Below are 15,875 nucleotides of genomic sequence, written 5' to 3' on the forward strand. Positions count from 1 at the left end.
CCCCAGTGTCCAGCCCCGAGTCTTAACAGTCTGCCCCGGTGCTGCATCCAGAAGGTTACCCCAAAGCTGAGCACACGCCCTCCAAGGTGAGGCCGACGGCTGGGCGCCTGTGGCCAGCACGGGGCAGGACCTAGTGGTTAGGGATGTGGGTCTGGGGTCCAGAGCACATGGCCTCCGGCTGCCTGCCCTGGGACCCAGACCCTCCTGTCACATGGGGAAGGGACATTCCAGAGACATTTGCCCACCGTAACCTGGACACCCCCAAGAAGGCCAGGCCCAGCGTCACAGGCGCCCACCTTGTGTTCCTTGTAGATGCCGAGCTCCTTCTCTTTCGCTATTCTTGCTTCTTTTTCTAAAAGTTCAGAAAGGGGGCCAGCGTCACTGAGGGCCCACGCCCCAGGCCTGGGGACTGTGCGTCCTGCGTGTGAGTGCGGGCGGGTGGCGCTTACCCCTCTGTTCCCGCAGGTACTCGGCGTTCTCCCTCATCCACAGCTCGGCCTTCACGCGGGCTTCCGACTCATTCAGGATGTACTGGGCGAGCACAGGGAAGTGGGGCTGGCTTTTAGCCTTTGCACACCGGGGCATGCTAAGGTCGCGCTGGCCAGCGGGAAGTATTTCCACCGTTAGAGGAAGGGGAACCCGGGGCAGCCTCTATTTAGTGCGGAGCCTAGGCTGAGGCCTCACCGCGCGGGGCGAGTTGGGGACCTGTTGCTCCGTTGCCTGTCCCAAGGCCAACCACGCAGGCCACATGTGTGAGACCCTCTAGGGCAGCTTGCAAGCCCTGCCGGCACCAGGACCCTGGCCAGCCAGAGTGCAGGCCACAGGTCCCCACAAAGGGGCCAAGTGAGGGTGACAGCCTCCCACTCAGGTACAGATGGGCCAGGCTGGAGGGGTCTGAGGCACCACGTGGCCATGAAATCAGGGAAGAAGACTTCCTGCCTGACAGAGGGCAAGTATATTGAGATAAACTGCAAAGAGCTGGTCCCAATGGCTGGAAGCCCTGGGGTTTGGGGGCGCACAGCTCATGTGGAGTCAGTGGGTGCCCTCTTGTGTCTAGAGACCCCTCGAGGGGCTGCCCCTGGTGCTATTTGTGCGATGTGTGCTTGCTGCAGGCTATGTGCCGAGGGCCGCAAGGGCCAGATGCAAAGCCAGGGGCCTCTCGACAGGCCGCCCCCGAGCCGACACTGGATAAGAGAGTGTGGGGGTGGGTCCCGGGAACAGTGGCTAGAAGGCCAGGAGCCCACTTCACCCAGCGGGGTGGGCTCTGGGCAGGGGAGGTGGCCAACCCCGCCTGACCACTCAGGGCTCCTTGGGCTGCAGCGCCCTCCCAAGCCCAGCCCCTCTTGGGAAGGGATGCTGCCACTTACCCTGTCAATCTCCAGGTCATCAATGCCACTGAGGTCCAGCTCACCGTCTCCTGAAGCATCTTCTGGAGGGAAGCACAGCATCAGCGTCACTCAGGGCCAGCTCTGATTACAGGAGCGTGGCCACCACCTGGGCTGGCTCAGGACCCTGGGTCTGGGCTAAGGGCCTTCTAGAACCCCATCCCCTCCTCTGCACTGGTGGGCCACGCCCTGTTTGCCCACATGGCCACACCTCTTTAAATGCTTAGCTCAGAACGCTAAGCGAAGCCAGCAGAACGCTAAACTGAAGCTACAAAGGAAAACCCCAGCACTTCTGTGCTTTTTGTAAGAAAGCAACTTTTTAAGAACAGGAGACAGAGGCTGTCAGGCCCCAAAGACCGAGGGAGGGCACGGAAGCTGGGCAGGAAGGAAAGGTCAGGCCACGGAGTGAGATGAGGGTCTGTGCTCAGGGGAGCCAGCTCCCCATCACTGAGCCCATAGGTCTGGGGATAGAAATGAGGGAATAGAAATGATTCCGGAGTCCAGGCCTGAGGGAGCCCTCTATGATCATGCTCAGGACACCCCAAAACCTGCCTGTCACCCCTGCCCAGCCCCACGCAGTCCAGGAAGCATCTGCACAGCCTGGAATTGGGACAGCCTCTCCTTGCCACAGCCCCACGCCATAGCTGCCTGCCCCGTGCTGCCAAGTCAACTCCAGCACAGGGCCAGACTGTCTGAGGTGCTCTCCTGCCATGCTGCTCCAGGGCCGAGGCCAGAGACGGCTCCTCTCAGCACTCGCAGGCAGCCCTCAAGGCCCCCCACAGCCCTTCCTCAGCCCCAGCCAGAATGGCCCTTTCTGCTCAGGGTCACTGTGCCGCTGGCTGCCCCAGGGCCTGTGCATGTCCCCTCTGCCTGTTGCTCTGTGTGACTCGCCTGGGTTCCACCCACACAGCAGCCCCAACCATCAGGATTGTCTCTACCCCGGCCCAGAGGTCACTTGGTAAACACTCGCCTGGCTCCTCACACAGAAGCCAGGCCCTGGTGCCCGACGGGAGGCAGGGCTTGAGGGTGAAGCGTTGCAGGAAGGTCTAGGCTCTCAGCCAGGGAAGCCTGTCCTGGCAGGGATGGGGGACGGGACCCACCTTTCTCCTAGAGCTCCCAGCCAAACGGGCAGGGTGAGGGGGGGCAAGATGGGCATGGTGGCCTGGCCTGGGCACTATGGGGCAGGGGTGCCTCGTCATTGCCATGCCCAAGCTCAGCAAGTGACGTTCCCCTGACCATGTTGGACAAGCGGATGAGGGGTGGAGCTGCCTCATGGGACTCCTGGACACAACTTGTGGGCTCCATTCTCTGTGGCCCCTGTGACCTGAAGGCGGTCCCAGTGAGGGTGACGAGACTCACTGCATTCCGGCGTCGGCACACACCCAATTCTTCACGCCAGGACCACTGACGCCCACACAGCCCCATTGGGGGGACTGGTGGTGCCACCACCCAAGCCCACCGCCCGAGAACACCACACCTCCCGACAGAGGATGGCAGCATCCGGCTCTCCCCATGAGAGGGACACGCCTGAAAGCTCTCCCGATGACCTCAGCGCCCCCCAGGGCCCCATCAGAACTCACTGGGGTCGCTGCTCTGAGAGGAGATGCATTCGCGGATGGAGTCTGAGATGCCCAGGCTGGCTGCGGTGGGGAGGGGGTCCAGCAGGGACCCCAGGGCCGGAGGTCTGCCGCCCCACTCGGGGCTTCCGGCTGCTTCCGAGCTGCCGGGGGCGCCACCAAGGAGCTCCCGGTATAAGTCTTTGTTCAGGTGGCTGGCCGCGGCTTCCAGCTCCTCGTCCTCCGTGTCCTCCTCGCCACACAAGCTGGACGCGGTGTCCTCGGTGGAGCCTAGGTGTACACAATCCACCTGTTAGCCAGGCAGAGGGCCAGGTGCCCACTTTTGTGACAAAAAACAATGCTACCAAGCTGCCAGGTAACCCATAGAACGGCTGTCAGTGCACGGTGCCTGGCGGTCAGGTGCCAAAGAACGAGCCTCAGCCCGCACCTCGCACTGCAGGCGGAAGTTAGCTCAAAGCAGATCACAGACCTGGGGGAGAGTTAAAGTACAGACATTTCAGACAAAAACGTAAAAGAAAAACTTTGTGACCTTGGATAAGGCAAACATTTCTAATGGTTCTAAAAGCAGAATCCATAAAACACTGATAAAACAGATTTCCAAAAAATTAAGAACTGCCCTTTGAAAGACATCGTTAAGACAATGAAGACAGCCCACAGGCTTATCTGCAAATCTCGCAACTGATAAAGGACTCAAATCTAGAACAGATGAAGAATTCCCAAAACTTCACAAGAAAACACAACCCAATTAAAAAATGGAAAAAGATCTGAACAAACGCTCCGGCAAAGACGACATATTGGTGTAAACGAACATATACAAAGACCTCCAGTCCTGAAGGAAATGCAAATGAAACCACCCCAAGCTCCTCCTTCACAACCACCAGAATGTCTAGCCCTGAAAAGAAAACCAGGCCGCACTTCCCAGACAGGGGGAACACGCTCCCTCGCACTTCCACGCATGGTGCTAACCCTTTGGAGACAACCTGATCAGTTCTTTTTTTTTTTTTTGAGATGGAGTCTCGCTCTGTCGCCCAGGCTGGAGTGCAGTGACGCGATCTCGGCTCACTGCAAGCTCCGCCTCCCGGGTTCACGCCATTCTCCTGCCTCGGCCTCCTGAGTAGCTGGGACTACAGGCGCCTGCCACCACACCCGGCTAATTTTTTGTATTTTTAGAAGAGACGGGGTTTCACTGTGTTAGCCAGGATGGTCTTGATCTCCTGACCTTGTGATCTGCCCACCTCAGCCTCCCAAAGTGCTGGGATTACAGGCGTGAGGCTCTGCGCCTGGCTGACAACCTGATCATTTCTTAAAGACAGGCAGTTCGTGGCCGCCCACTTGAGCCCAGGAGTTCCAGACCAGCCTGGGCAACACAGCAAGATCCTGTCACTATGAAGAAATGTAAAAATTATCTGGGTGTGGTGGTGCCCGCCTGCAGTCCCAGCTACTTGGGAGGCTGAGATGGGAGGGTTGCTTGAGCCGAGGTTGACACTGCAGTGAGCTATGATGGAACTATTGCACTCCACTCTGGGTGACAGAGTAAGACCCTGTCTCAAAACAACAAAAAAAGACATACACACTTGCCTTTCACATAACCCAGCAATTTCACTCCTCAGCAATTGACCCAAAAGGAAATCAACGTCCACACAAGGACTTGTACACGAGTGTTCACGAGCGCATCTGAAACAGCCTCAAACGTGCAATGTCCTCCAACAGATGAATGGCTACACACCCTCAGCTTGCTGAAGGACTACCGACTGCCACGCCACAACACAAACAAACAAACCATTGATGCGTGACTCAACACACACCCTCAGCGTGCTGAAGGACTACCGACTGCCATGCCACAACACAAATGAACAAACCATTGATGCGTGACTCAACACACACCCTCAGCGTGCTGAAGGACTACCGACTGCCATGCCACAACACAAATGAACAAACCATTGATGCGTGACTCAACACACACCCTCAGCGTGCTGAAGGACTACCGACTGCCACGCCACAACACAAATGAACAAACCATTGATGTGTGACTCAACACACACCCTCAGCGTGCTGAAGGACTACCGACTGCCACGCCACAACACACATGAGCAAACCATTGATGCGTGACTCAACACACACCCTCAGCGTGCTGAAGGACTACCGACTGCCACACCATACAAACGAACAAACCATTGATGCGTGACTCAACACACACCCTCAGCGTGCTGAAGGACTACCGACTGCCACGCCACAACACGAACAAACCATTGATGCGTGACTCAACACACACCCTCACCGTGCTGAAGGACTACCGACTGCCACGCCACAACACAAACGAACAAACCATTGATGCGTGACTCAACACACACCCTCAGCGTGCTGAAGGACGACTGACTGCCACGCCACAACACGAACAAACCATTGATGTGTGACTCAACACACACCCTCAGCATGCTGAAGGACTACCGACTGCCACGCCACAACACAAACGAGCAAACCATTGATGCGTGACTTAACACACACCCTCAGCGTGCTGAAGGACGACCGACAGCCACACAACACAAATGAACAAACCATTGATGCGTGACTCAACACACACCCTCAGCGTGCTGAAGGACTACCGACTGCCACAACACACACGAGCAAACCATTGACGCGTGACTCAACATAATTACACTGTGAAAAAAGCCGAAGGGAAAAACATATACTATGTGATCCTACTCCTATGGAATTCTACAGAATACAACTAATTTATCGTGACAAAAAGTAGCTCACTGGTGGCCTGGGGCAGGAGGGCGGGTGGTGACCAAGGGCCTGTGGACCCCGTGGGAGCCACAGATCTGTGGGTCTTCTTGGTTGTCACTATGGCTTCACAGGTGTGTGCAGACATCAAAGTTCAGAAATTAAAGGGCACATTTTAAATATGAGCAGTTTTCATATGGCAATTACACCTCAATAAGGCTGTTAAAAATCACCCAATGGTAAATTTAAAAGACTGAGAAAAGAACTTTCACGGGAGGAATGTGACTCCTCCCCCTTGAGCTACGTGTTCATTTCTTGAAACCACTTGCTGTTGCCACAAGTAGCTCTAAACTAACCCAATAATGCCGCACCCAATAGTTTAACGATGTACAGCCAATCACGAATGAACGTTACTATTGTAAGCCAATGAGAATTCCTGACAGACAACTTTGTATCTATCCAATCACTGTCCCTTTTTGCCTTTAAAAATCCATCTGTAGCTAAGGCTGGCTCACTCCTGTAATCCCGCACTTTGGCGGGCCAAGGTGGACAGATCACTTGAGGTCAGGAGTTCGAGATCAGCCTGGCCAACGTGGCAAAACCCCGTTTCTACAAAAAATACAAAAATTAGCTGGGCGTGGTGGCGCATGCCTGTAGTCCCAGCTACTCAGGAGGGTGAGGCAGGAGAATTGCTTCAAACTACAGGGTGGAGGTTGTGGTGAGCTGAGATTATGCAACTGCACTCCAGCCTGGGTGACAGAGTGAGCCTCTGTCTCCAAAAAAAGAAAAAGTCCATGTGTAACTGCTGCTCACCAGAGTGCATATTCAGGGCAATGGGATATGTCCTCCCTGGCTGCAATCCTCAAGCTTGACCCAAATAAATTATGTAGATTACTTTTGCCTCTGCTTCTTCCTTTAAGGTTGGCAAAACTCATCTTAAAACATCCCACTCTGGATTTTGTGTGTGTGTATACTGGGGACAGGGTCTGGCTGTGCTGCCCAGGCTGGAATACAGTGGTGCAATCATAGCTCACTGCACATCGAACTCCTGGGTTCAAGTGATCCTCCGGCCTCAGCCTCCCGAGCAGCTGGGACTACAGGTGCACACTCCCACGCCCAGCTAATTTTTTTATTTTTTGTAGAGATGGGGTCTCACTATGCTGACCAGGCTGGTCTTGAACTCTGCTCAAGCAGTCCTCCTGTATTTGCCTCCCAAAGTGCTGCGATTACAGGCATGAACCACCATGCTTGACCCACTCCCTAGTCTTAGACTGCTTTCTTCTGAATGTGTTCCAATACAAGATTCCTGGCTAGCACTGAGTCCCGGAGGGGTCCCCATGGTGAGGAATGGCTCCTTGGGGGAAAGCACCTGATCCCCAGAGAGCAGATGTCAGTGGACGATGACCTCTGGACAGAGCAGCCTCTCAGAAGCCCCTCCCCGGGCAAGTGGGCCCAGGCCGCAGGTGCCAGGAGCCTTGGGGGCTCCGGCTGCCACATTCCCGGGACATGCACATTCCCTGGACTGTTGGCTCTGCCCCAAAAGTACCTCCAGAGTTCGACCAGGCTGGGCCAGGTCTCTCACCCTGGTTCCTGCAACAGCCTCCCTACCTCCTGCCTCTGTTCTCAGGCCCTCCCGTGGCTCCTATTAACCCCCAAGTGAAAATACACAGTACAGAATACAAATCAAAAACAAGATTCTAAGCCCCACAACCAACCAAATGGATCCCTTCTCTTGGCCAAGGAGATTTCAAAGAAACCTGAAAAGCTAGTTCAGACCATGATGGGAAGTGGGGGCGGGGTCAGACACGCCTCATTATACCCGCTTATACCCCCTCCCTTTGGAGTTCAGGCACAGCTCATCAGCATTAACATCAAAACACAGATCTGATGATTGACCAGACTTTGTAGCAACAGATACCAAATTCCAACCTGACTCTAGTACAACATCAATGACAGGTAGCAGGCCCTGAAAGAAATAAAAATATTTTACCCCAAAATATCTTTGACATATTTTGAAATGGCCCCGCAAAGCTGTCTTTTGTAGGGGAAACTTACATTCTTTTTTTTTTGTTTGAGACGGAGTCTCGCTCTGTCACCCAGGCTGGAGTGCCGTGGTGCGATCTTGGCTCACTGCTACCTCCACCTCCCAGGTTCAAGTGATTATCCTGCCTCAGCCTCCCGTGGAGCTGGGACTATAGGTGCGCACCACCACGCCCAGCTAATTTTTGTATTTGTAGTAGAGACAGGGTTTCACCATGTTGGCCAGGATGGTCTCCATGTCCTGACCTCGTGATCCGCCTGCCTCAGCCTCCTAAAGTGCTGGGATTACAGGCGTGAGCCACCATGCCCGGTGGTAAACTTACATTCTGTAGATAATCCCCTTCCCTTTCCAGGTCTTTTTCTGATCCTGAAGAGATCTGCTGAGACTCTAGCACATTTTAAAGGTCTGAATAGGGGCCGGGCACAGTGGACTCACCATCTTTTGCCAGGCTGGCCAGGCCCCCCTTGGCCTTTGGCCGGCTGTTTTCTAGTTCAATCTCAATTGCATCCTGGTAACTGGATATTTCACCTGAAGTCATAAGTTAAAAGCAAAAAGTCAGCATAAAATCAATTTTCCCAACAAAACAGAAGCACTGCATGGGAAGATCGGTTGGTTACCTTCAACCTCCTCCAGTTTTTTTGACAGGACTTGTTCAAGCTGAAAGGGAACAGGGCAAGAGGCTTCGTGAAGGGAGGCCCTGGTGCACAGCGCAGCCTCTGGGGTGCCCCGTGGGCCCCAGGGACCACAGGCTGCTAGAACTTAGGGGTACGCAGTGGTGGAGGTGGAGCTATGGGCCTGTGTCCCCCACGGGAAGAGGTGGCACTTCCCAGAGTCTGTGTGAGGGGCATCCCGGAGCCTCGGGCTCTGGCTGGTCATAGCACTGAAGAGCGGCTATGAGGCTTTGGGATGGCACCAGCTCTGCTACAACCCCAGTTGGGGTGTGCGGCTTCCCCCCAAGGCTGGCAAGCCCAGCACAGATAGACACCAAGGCCGGCGCTACCTGCTTCATCCGCAGCTTCCTCTGCCCAGCTGTGTACGAGGGGGGGTCGCACTCCTCCTCCAGGTCGATCTTCATGAACTCATCAATGGTCAACTGACTGGTGGGGGTGTCTTCAAATTCCGTGAGCCTAAAATGGAGCCAGACATGGGAAATGGAGCTGGTGGCTCTGAAACCAGATGTTTAAAACTGAGCTTCCGCCTGGGCGTGGCTCATGCCTGTGATCCCAGTGCTTTGGGAGCCCAAGGAGGGTGGATTGCTTGAGTCCAAGACTTCGAGACCAGCCTAGGCAACACAGTGAGACTCTGTCTCTACCCAGAAAAAAAAAAAAAAAAAAATTAGCCAGGCATGGTGGTGCACACCTGCAGTTTCTGCTACTTGGGAGGCTGAGGTCAGGGAGAATCACTTGAGCCCAGGAGGTTGAGGCTGTAACGAGCTGTGATAGCGCCACTGCCCTCCAGCCTGGGCAGCAGAGTGAGATTTTGTCTCAAAAAATACATAAAAAATAAAAGGCCAGGCGCAGTGGCTCATGCCTGTAATCCTAGCATGTGGGAGGCCGAAGTGGTAGGATCACCTGAGGTCAGGAGTTTGAGACCAGCCAGGCCAACATGGTGAAACCCCATCTCTATTAAAAATAACAAAAGTTAGCTGGGCATGGTGGTGGGAGCCTGTAATCTCGGCTACTCGGGAGGCTGAGGCCGGAGAATCGCTTGAATCCAGGAGGCGGAGCTTGCAGTGAGCCAAGATCGTGCCACTGTACTCCAGCCTGGGCGGCAAGAGCGAAAATCTGTGTCAAAAAAATGAATAAATAACAATAAAAACAAATACCTGAACTGTGCTTGTCGGATGTTCCTCCACGGGGCCTGGCGCTCAGGCCTTGCCCCTCGGCGCCCAGGTCCCTTCTGGCGGCTTCTCCACCCCTACCCGATCCTGCCCGGACCTCTGCTCACTAGGAGAAAGGCCCACAGGCACCCTCATCCCTCACAAGAGAACCCCAATCCTAGGCGGAAGACTCAGAAGGTCTGAAGAGAGGAGGCTGGGCTAGAACCTCAGCACCTGGCAGTCGGGCAGGAAGGGGCCCTGCAGGCCTGTGAGCCATGGGGCTCAGTTCTTACGAACGCCTCTACACGCTACACAACCTCCAAACACGTTTCATCAAAGGTTTTTTTTACAGAATCAACGGTCAGATGTTTAAAGTGAAATACTTTACAGCTGGTTTTGGAAAATGCCATAGGACACAATCTCAGCTGAAAAACAGCAGTCCTGTGTTTAAGATTTGTGATAAATGTCACAGCAGTTACAGGTGGCAGCAACTCCACTGTCACATTTACCTTGTCAAAGTCTATGAAACAGGGCTGCGGTGCAGGCGAGCTGTGAGGAACCCCAACAGATACCACCCAGCAAAGCCGGGGTGCAAAGCCCCGCCCCTGCCTGCCTGGCTTGCTACGCCACTCATTTCACTGATGCGAGGACCTCTTATGGAACTCTGGCTTCTCACTGGGACAGGGGTCACCTGGGCTCTCCAAGTCCAGGACGGGCCACAGCAAAAAGGAGACGGACCAGGCCTCTGACGTCAAAGACAGCCTCATGCCTGTTTGTGACTTAGGGCAACTTTACACATCACCCTCCGCCTCAACTTAGAAACACGGGGCGCGGTGGCTCATGCCTGTAATCCCGGCACTTTGGGAGGCCAAGACGGGCAGATCACGAGGTCAGGAGTTCAAGACCAGCATGACCAACATGGTGAGACCCCATCTCTACTAAAAAATTAGCCAGGCGTGGTGGCACACGCCTGTAATCCCAGCTACTCAGGAGGCTGAGGCAGGAGAATCTCTTGGACCCGGGAGGCAGAGGTTACAGTGAGCCAAGATCACGCTATTGCACTCCAGCCTAGGCGACAGAGCAAAATCCCTCAAAAAAAAAAAAAAAAAAAAAAACAGGGATCGGAGGAGGAGGATGCCTCCGTGGGATAGGGCCGGCCCCAGAAGGACTAGCAGGGAACTCTCTGGAGGGAGGTGAGGCAGCCCACCAGCACGTCCAAGCCATAGTGCGACCGGGGCTGGGCTAGGTCCTGGCCAGCAGCCAGGCGGGGGACAGCAGGGTCCCGGGAGGTGGCGCCTGCTCTGGCAAGCAGGCCTGAGCTGGACTGACGAAGCCTCTGCGTGGTCCCCATGCCATGAATGAGAGCCCCTCACCTCTTCCGCAGCGTGGACTCACACACTTTGACCACACTGATGACCTCCTTCACAGTCCTCCTGAAGTCATGCATTCTGGCTGCAACCAGGAGCGCTGGAAGGCAACGAGACGGGCCTCGTCAACCACGGCTGGGAACCAGGGCAACATCTGTGGTGGCCCAGGACAACACTGCAGATCCCGGTCAGGGAGATGATGACCTGGATGGGCTTCGTCAACCACGGCTGGGAACCAGGGCGACATCTGTGGTGGCCCAGGACAACACTGCGGATCCCGGTCACGGAGATGATGACCTGGACGGGCCCCGTCAACCATGGCCGGGAACCAGGGCAACATCTGTGGCGGCCCAGGACAACACTGCGGATCCCGGTCACGGAGATGATGGCCTGGGAAGACGTGTCTGTGCCAGGCAGTGAGACCCTCACTTGGCATGGCTATTCCTGAACGACAAGACCCTCTCTATCTTATTGTGGGTGGTGGCTGCGCCCCATTCCATTTTCAAATCAAGGAAAATTAAAATGAAGGTTTCCGAGAGCTTCACGTAATCCCTCAAAGCAAACAAACTAACTCTAAGATGACTGTGCGGGAAACAGCTTGTGATGGGAGCTGGGGATTCTGAGGATGCGGAGCCAGGCTGTGCAGGAAAGGGGCGAGGCCACAGCTGGCAGCTGACACAGGTTCACCAAGGCCACAGTGGGCCCAGAACCTCCAGTGCAAACATGGAGATCATGTGTGCAGATGGAACGGCTTCTCAGGTGGACTGAATCCTGCAGTGCAGGGATGCTGGTACCTGGCCTGCTGGGTAGAGTGGACTCTGTGGGCACGAGGGTAACGGCCCTGATGAGGAGTGAGGGCCCTTCCGACCTGGGGCTCCAATTCCGGAGTTGGGGTAGTTGACCAGGCCACGGCCACATCCACCCACCAGCACCAAGGGCAAAGTGAGAGTCTGAGTGACAGCTGCAACCTGGGGGGTCACAGAGGTCCAACTAGAACAATCGCCCAGCTGGGGGCGGGGGACAGCCTGACAGCCCTGTGGCACCCTCATGAGCAACAACCTAGCATCTCAGAAGAGAGAGGCCACACCACTATCCGCGTCAGAAGCCGGGCCCCACAAGACCACGGGCAGGGATGGCCATGCAGCCGCACCCCAGAAGTAGGCAACCTGGGGTCAAGGCCGCTCTGCCCTGAGGGTTCTGCCCCTTATGCCAGGACACGCAGAGGCCAACGGGGCAGCCAGGAGGTCCTGGAGGGCTGAGGACCCCGGTGGGCCAGGCCAGTGTCAGCCCCGGGAGGCTGGAGGCAGCTCTCAGTGCTCTGCAAACATACGGCACAGCCCACCAGCACTCAGGAGTCAGGAAAGTGTGAAGCCAGGACCCAGGCCAGCATCCCCCAGGCGGGCAGGGCCCGCTGTACCTGCTCCACAGAGGCCCGAGGGGCGCCGGCCTGTGTGCATCCAGTCCCGCTTCATCCTCTGTAGGAGCCTCAGGGCAGTCATGGACACCTCGTGGTTCTTCTCCCCGAATTCCAGCAGGTGCGCAAAGCGTGGAATATACAGGCACGGGTCTGCGGCAGACATAGCACCTCAGTGCCCACCTCCATGTGCCATGGCACGTGCACAGGCGGCCCACACAGCCCAGGGGTGGGGCAACCTGCACTTGTCTTTCCAGGCCCCCAGGCCCCCCACCAGTCCCCCTCCCCTGGACAAAGCCTCTCTGACCCTCAGCTAGGGCAGCCATCGCACCAAACCCAGGAGAGCCACTGGCCACCTGCTGCCAGCCAGCCTGCTGCAGACACTAGGGCCAGGCAGCGTGCTCCTACTGCATGGCCGCCCTGCTCAGGACACAGAGGGGCTCAGGACACAGAGGGGCGCACGCCCAGCAGCCTTCCCTCCAGACCATGCAGACAGCACCACCCCCAACAACGGTCCCGGGACTCTTAGAGCAAGACAGGCGTGGGCTGGGTACACAAGTCGCCAGCCGGCCGGCATCAGCTGACACTCATGGGTGAGAGGAGGGCCCACTTCTGGCATCTCTACCAGCATGGCGGTGCCACGGGGGCTGTGTGTGCACACTGAGGCCTGGCGCTGTGCACCTCTGCCAGCACGGCACAGTGCCACGGGGGAGTGCCTGGAGCAGGACAGGCTGGGCGCTGTGCAGCCTGGGCCCTGAGCGACTGCATGGACCTAAGCAGTGCTCCCCTATGCTGAGCATGAGGCCGGGATGTGACTCCACAGGGCCCTGCTGTGCCCCACCAGGCTCAGGTGGCTATGACTTGCATCCATTCATACTCACGACGCGGCTCCCCTTTCCAGCTGAGGGTGTCCGTAACACGAAGGATAAACGCTTGAGGTGAAAGATGTCCCATTTACCCTGATGTGATTGTTACACACTGCATGCACGCATCAAGACAACTCACGTGCCCCATAAATACACACACCCGCTGTGCACCCACAACTAAAGATAAAAACAAATGATTTGTGGTGATTTGGCTGCTAAAATAGATATTATTTGGAGAAAAAAATTAGATAATTTAAAATAATTGCTAAGATTTTTAATGATTTTCAATAAGATACAATCATCGGAGCTAGAAATAAAGAGAACGATAAAAAATACGCTTACAGGCTGGGCGCGGTGGCTCACACCTCTAATCCCAGAACTTTGGGAGGCCGAGGCGGGCGGATCACCTGAGGTCCGCAGTTCGAGACCGGCCTGACCAACATGGAGAAACCCCGTCTTTACTAAAAATACAAAATTTGCAGGGCGTGGTGGTGCATGCCTCTAGTCCCAGCTACTCAAGAGGCTGAGGCTGGAGAATTGCTTGAACCAGGGAGGTGGAGGTTTTGGTGAGCTGAGATCGCAGCATTGCACTCCAGCCTGGGCAACAAGAGCGAAGTTCCGTCTCAAAAAAAAAAAAAAAAAAGATATGCTTATAGACTGGGCAATACAGAGACGAAGTCTATACAAAAATTTTTGAAAAAAATTTGGCCGGGGCCAGGTGCTGCGGCTTACGCCTGTAATCCCAACACTTTGGGAGATTAGGGCGGGTGGATGACCTGAGCTCAGGAGATCGAGACCACCCTGGGCAACACGGTGAAACCCCGTCTCAACTAAAATACAAAAAATGAGCTGGGCGTGGTGGTGCACGCCTGTAATCCCACCTACTTGGGAGGCTGAGGCAAGAGAATCGCTTGAACCTAGGAGGCGGAGATTGCAGTGAGCCAAGATCATGCCACTGCACTCCAGCCTGGATGACAGAGTGAGACTCTGTCTCAAAAACCAAACAAACAAAAAAATTAGTGGGTGTGAGGCTGGGTGTGGTGGCTCACATCTGTAATCCCAGAATTTTGGGAGGCCAAGGCAGGTGGATTGCCTGAGCTTAGGAGTTCAAGACCACCCTGGACAACATAGTGAAACCCTGTCTCTACTAAAATACAAAAAAAAAAAAAAAAAAATTAGCCAGGTGTGGTGGCGGGCACCTATAGTCCCAGATACTTGAAAGGCTGAGACTACAGCATTGCTTGAAGCTGGGAGGTGGAGGTTATAGTGAGCCAAGATCATGCCACTGCACTCCAGCCTGGGCGACAGAGCAGCAAGACTCTGTCTCTTAAAAAAAAAAAAAAAAAAAAAAAAATTAGTGGGTGTGGTCTAGTCCCAGCTACTGAGGAGGCTGATGCAGTAGGATCACTTGAGCCCGGGAGGTTGAGGCTGCAGTGAGCTGTGACTGCACCACTGTACTCAGGCCTGGGCAACAGAAAAAAAAAAGAGAGAGAAAGAAAAAGATGTACTAATGTGGGTGGGACTTTGATGCTCATTAATTCTTGAAACAGAAAACTCATTTCAAAAACACTGGTAAATATATCGACGGCTGGGCACAGTGGCTCACACCTGTAATCCCAGCACTCTGGGAGGCCGAGGAGGGTGGATCACCTGACGTCAGGAATTCAAGACCAGCCTGGCCAATATAGTGAAACCCCGTCTCTACTAAAGATACAAAAATTAGCTGGGGGTGGTGGTGTGCGCCTGTAGTCATCCCAGGTACTAAGGAGGCTGAAACAGGAGAACTTGCTTGAACCCGGGAGGTGGAGGTTGCAATGAACCAAGATTGCGCCACTGTACTCCAGCCTAGGCGACAGAGCGAGACTCCATCTCAAACAAACAAACAAAAAATTCAAGACAAGCCAGGCAGAGTGGCTCATACCTATATTCCTAGCTACTTGGAAGGCCGAGGTGGGAGGATTGCTTGAGCCCGGGAGTTCGAGGTCAGCCTGGGAAACACAGCAAGACCCCATCTCTTAAAAAAAAATCTGGGGCCGGATGCAGTGGCTCACACCTGTGAGTCCCAGAACTTTGGGAGGCCAAGGCAGGAGGACTGCTTGAGCCCAGGAGTTTGAAACCAGCCTAGGCAATATAGTGAGACCCCCATCTTTACAAAAAATGAAAAATTTAGCCTAGTGTAGTGATGCATACCTGTTGTCTCAGCTACTTGGGAGGCTGAGTTGGGAGGATTGCTTGAGTCCAGGAGGTAGGGGCTGCATTGAGCCATGACCTTGCCACTGCATTCTAGCCTAGGTGACTGACACCATGTCTCAAAACAAAAAACAAAAAAGACAAGCAAAAAGTGTTTTTTTCAAGACAAATCCGTCAGTGACTAGGGTGGAGGAGGAGGTGGTGGGCAGCGGCGGCACGGTGGGCAAACGCGGAGTGGCGGAGCGGCACGGGACAGGCATGGCATTTCATCATGGAAAGGAACCCATGTCAAGCAGCCTGGAATCTGCAGGCGCACAGCGACAGAGGAAGAATTAAATGAAGGAAAAACACTGGAAACGACCTTCAAAACCACAATAATGGGGGATTTTAACGTGGTTCTCTGAAATTTGACAGACTGATTAGGAAAAAAAAGACTAAGGGAAGACATAAGACACATGACCATAGACTCAATCTGACAAGGATGTTCTAAAT

At 54.7% G+C, this 15,875-nt stretch overlaps 1 protein-coding gene across 16 annotated transcripts in view; it reads right to left on the bottom strand.

The window, feature by feature from the left end:
• The window catches only part of BRF1 (BRF1 RNA polymerase III transcription initiation factor subunit), a 95,020-nt gene that overhangs the window by 9,090 nt on the left and 70,055 nt on the right, over positions 1-15,875 (bottom strand). For 10 of the 16 annotated variants that reach the window (XM_063793168.1, XM_063793164.1, XM_016926839.4 and 7 more), the window contains 9 exons: positions 12,331-12,480; positions 10,920-11,013; positions 8,728-8,854; positions 8,345-8,384; positions 8,163-8,255; positions 2,966-3,232; positions 1,368-1,429; positions 450-531; positions 297-352 (listed from right to left, as the gene is read on the bottom strand). In XM_063793168.1, the coding sequence (XP_063649238.1) occupies positions 297-352; positions 450-531; positions 1,368-1,429; positions 2,966-3,232; positions 8,163-8,255; positions 8,345-8,384; positions 8,728-8,854; positions 10,920-11,013; positions 12,331-12,480 (971 nt within the window). Of the gene's footprint in view, positions 1-296; positions 353-449; positions 598-1,367; positions 1,430-2,965; positions 3,233-8,162; positions 8,256-8,344; positions 8,385-8,727; positions 8,855-10,919; positions 11,014-12,330; positions 12,481-15,875 lie in introns of all 16 variants that reach the window. The other 6 variants (XM_063793166.1, XM_016926842.4, XM_016926837.4 and 3 more) reach the window with 3 other exon arrangements.

The sequence above is a fragment of the Pan troglodytes genome, chromosome 15, assembly GCF_028858775.2.
Source record: "Pan troglodytes isolate AG18354 chromosome 15, NHGRI_mPanTro3-v2.0_pri, whole genome shotgun sequence".
NCBI classification, from domain to species: Eukaryota; Metazoa; Chordata; class Mammalia; order Primates; family Hominidae; genus Pan; species Pan troglodytes.